Source organism: Mandrillus leucophaeus, unplaced genomic scaffold, assembly GCF_000951045.1.
Source record: "Mandrillus leucophaeus isolate KB7577 unplaced genomic scaffold, Mleu.le_1.0 Scaffold7, whole genome shotgun sequence".
Lineage (NCBI taxonomy): Eukaryota > Metazoa > Chordata > Mammalia > Primates > Cercopithecidae > Mandrillus > Mandrillus leucophaeus.
The window spans coordinates 7513478-7515437 of NW_012107585.1; the positions used below are offsets into that span (position 1 = coordinate 7513478).

At 51.6% G+C, this 1960-nt stretch overlaps 1 protein-coding gene across 1 annotated transcript in view; it reads right to left on the reverse strand.

Moving 5' to 3' along the window:
* The window catches only part of HPD (4-hydroxyphenylpyruvate dioxygenase), a 32004-nt gene that overhangs the window by 21424 nt on the left and 8620 nt on the right, over positions 1–1960 (reverse strand). Inside the window, exons 8-9 of the mRNA XM_011964482.1 lie at positions 1356–1459; positions 670–747 (exon numbers count right to left, since the gene is read on the reverse strand). Coding sequence (XP_011819872.1) covers positions 670–747; positions 1356–1459 — 182 coding nt within the window. The remainder of the gene's footprint in view (positions 1–669; positions 748–1355; positions 1460–1960) is intronic.

The window sequence follows — 1960 nt, forward strand, 5'->3', positions numbered from 1 at the left end:
ATAAAGTCTCGCTCTCTCACCCAGGCTGGAGTGCAGTGGTGTAATCCAGCTCACTGCAACCTCCACCTCCCTGGTTCAAGCAATTCTCCTGTCTCAGCTTCCCAAGTAGTTGGGACTACAGGCACACACCACCACATCCAGCTAATTTTTGTATTTTTAGTAGAGATGGGGTTTCGCCATGTTGGTCAGGCTGGTCTTGAACTCCTGACCTCAGGTGATCCACCCGCCTCTGCCTCCCAAAGTGCTGGGATTACAGGCGTGAGCCACTGTGCCCGGTCTATTTTATTTTATTCATTTATTTTTTGGAGACAGAGTCTTTCTCTGCTGCGCAGGGTGGAGTCTCACTCTGTTGCCCAACTTCCACCTCCAGGGTTCAAGCGATTCTCCTGCCTCAGCCTCTTGAGTAACTGGAATTATAGGCGCCCGCCACCTCGCCCACCGAGTTTTTGTATTTTTAGTAGAGACGGGGTTTCTCCATATTGGTCAGGCTGGTGTTGAACTCCCGACCTCAAGTGCTCCTCCCACCTCGGCTTCCTAGAATGCTGGGATTACAGTTGTGAGCCACTGCACCCAGTTGTATTTTCCACTTTACTGCAAGGACCAGGGAGTGGGCCAGTCCACCATGGGGACCCGTCATCTTCACGCAGAGAGAGAGGGCCAGGGTCTCACCATTCAGAGGCGGACACCATCTCCTGATCAGGCTGGTTTCCCACAATGTGGTCGATAATCTCGAGACTGCATTTGGGCCTGGGAAGGGAAGAAAATGGGGGTGAGAAGGTGGCTACCCCCCAGATTGCTCCCTTCTCCATGACCCCTCAATAATAATAATAGCTCACACTTCTGTTTTCGAAGTTTTATTTTTTGGTAGAGATGGAGTCTCTACACAAAGACAGATTCTTTTGTTGCCCAGGTTGGTCTAAAACTCTGGAGCTCAAGTGAACCTCCTGCTTCAGACTCCCAAAGTGCTGGGATTACACGTGTGAGCCACCGCGCCCAGCCTCACACTTATGTAGCATTTACTATGGGCTGGACATTTTATTTTGTCAACTCGTATACTATTACGGTCCCCATTTTACAGATGAAGAAACTGAGGTCTAGAGAGATGAAGCGACTTGCCCAGGGCGAAATGGCTGTGAAGTAACAGAGTTGAGATTTGAACCCGGGAAAGTTTGGTTGCAGAGGCCATGGTCTCAGCCTCTATGCCACCTCTTCAAGCACCCCCAAGGACTTCCAGGAATTTCCTAGTGGGCTCCATTCTGCCCCAACACACATGCACCGTGGACATGGAGGAAGGGGCATTCCTTTTCACAGTACCTCAGGGCTTTCCACCCACCTCTGCCCCGAGAGACACTCACAGTTTAGGAAGTAGGGGGTCCATGAACACTGGGGCCTCATATCCAGGCAAGAATTGGCCGGTGTAGTTCATCTTCTCCACCAGGGTGTGTGTGGTGTCCCCATACTACGGGTGGAAAACAGCCTGGCTCGGCCCCTGGGCACCCATCCCCGCCGAGGACAGAGCACATTTCATAGCGCTAACGTAGCCCTGGGTTCCAACCCGTATCTGACCCTAACCAGATGCGTGATCTTGGGCAAGTCACTTCTCCTTTCTGAAACACACTGCAATCTGTCACTTGTTTGAGAGTTTCTGTGAGGGCAGGGACACTGTTTTGCTCATCGTGGTGTACCCAGCACCAAGCTCAGTGCCTGGCACAGGGGAGGTGCTCAATGAAGCACCTACTTCATTTATTTCAGTAGGTCAACTAGATGAAGAACGCAGGAGGGCACTGGATTAAATTATACTGAAGAGTGGCCGGGCGCGGTGGCTCACGCCTGTAATCCCAGCACTTTGGGAGGTGGAGGCAGGTGGATCACGAGGTCAGGAGATCGAGACCATCCTGGTAAACACGATGAAACCCCATCTCTACTAAAAATACAAAAAATTAGCCGGGCGTGGTGGTGG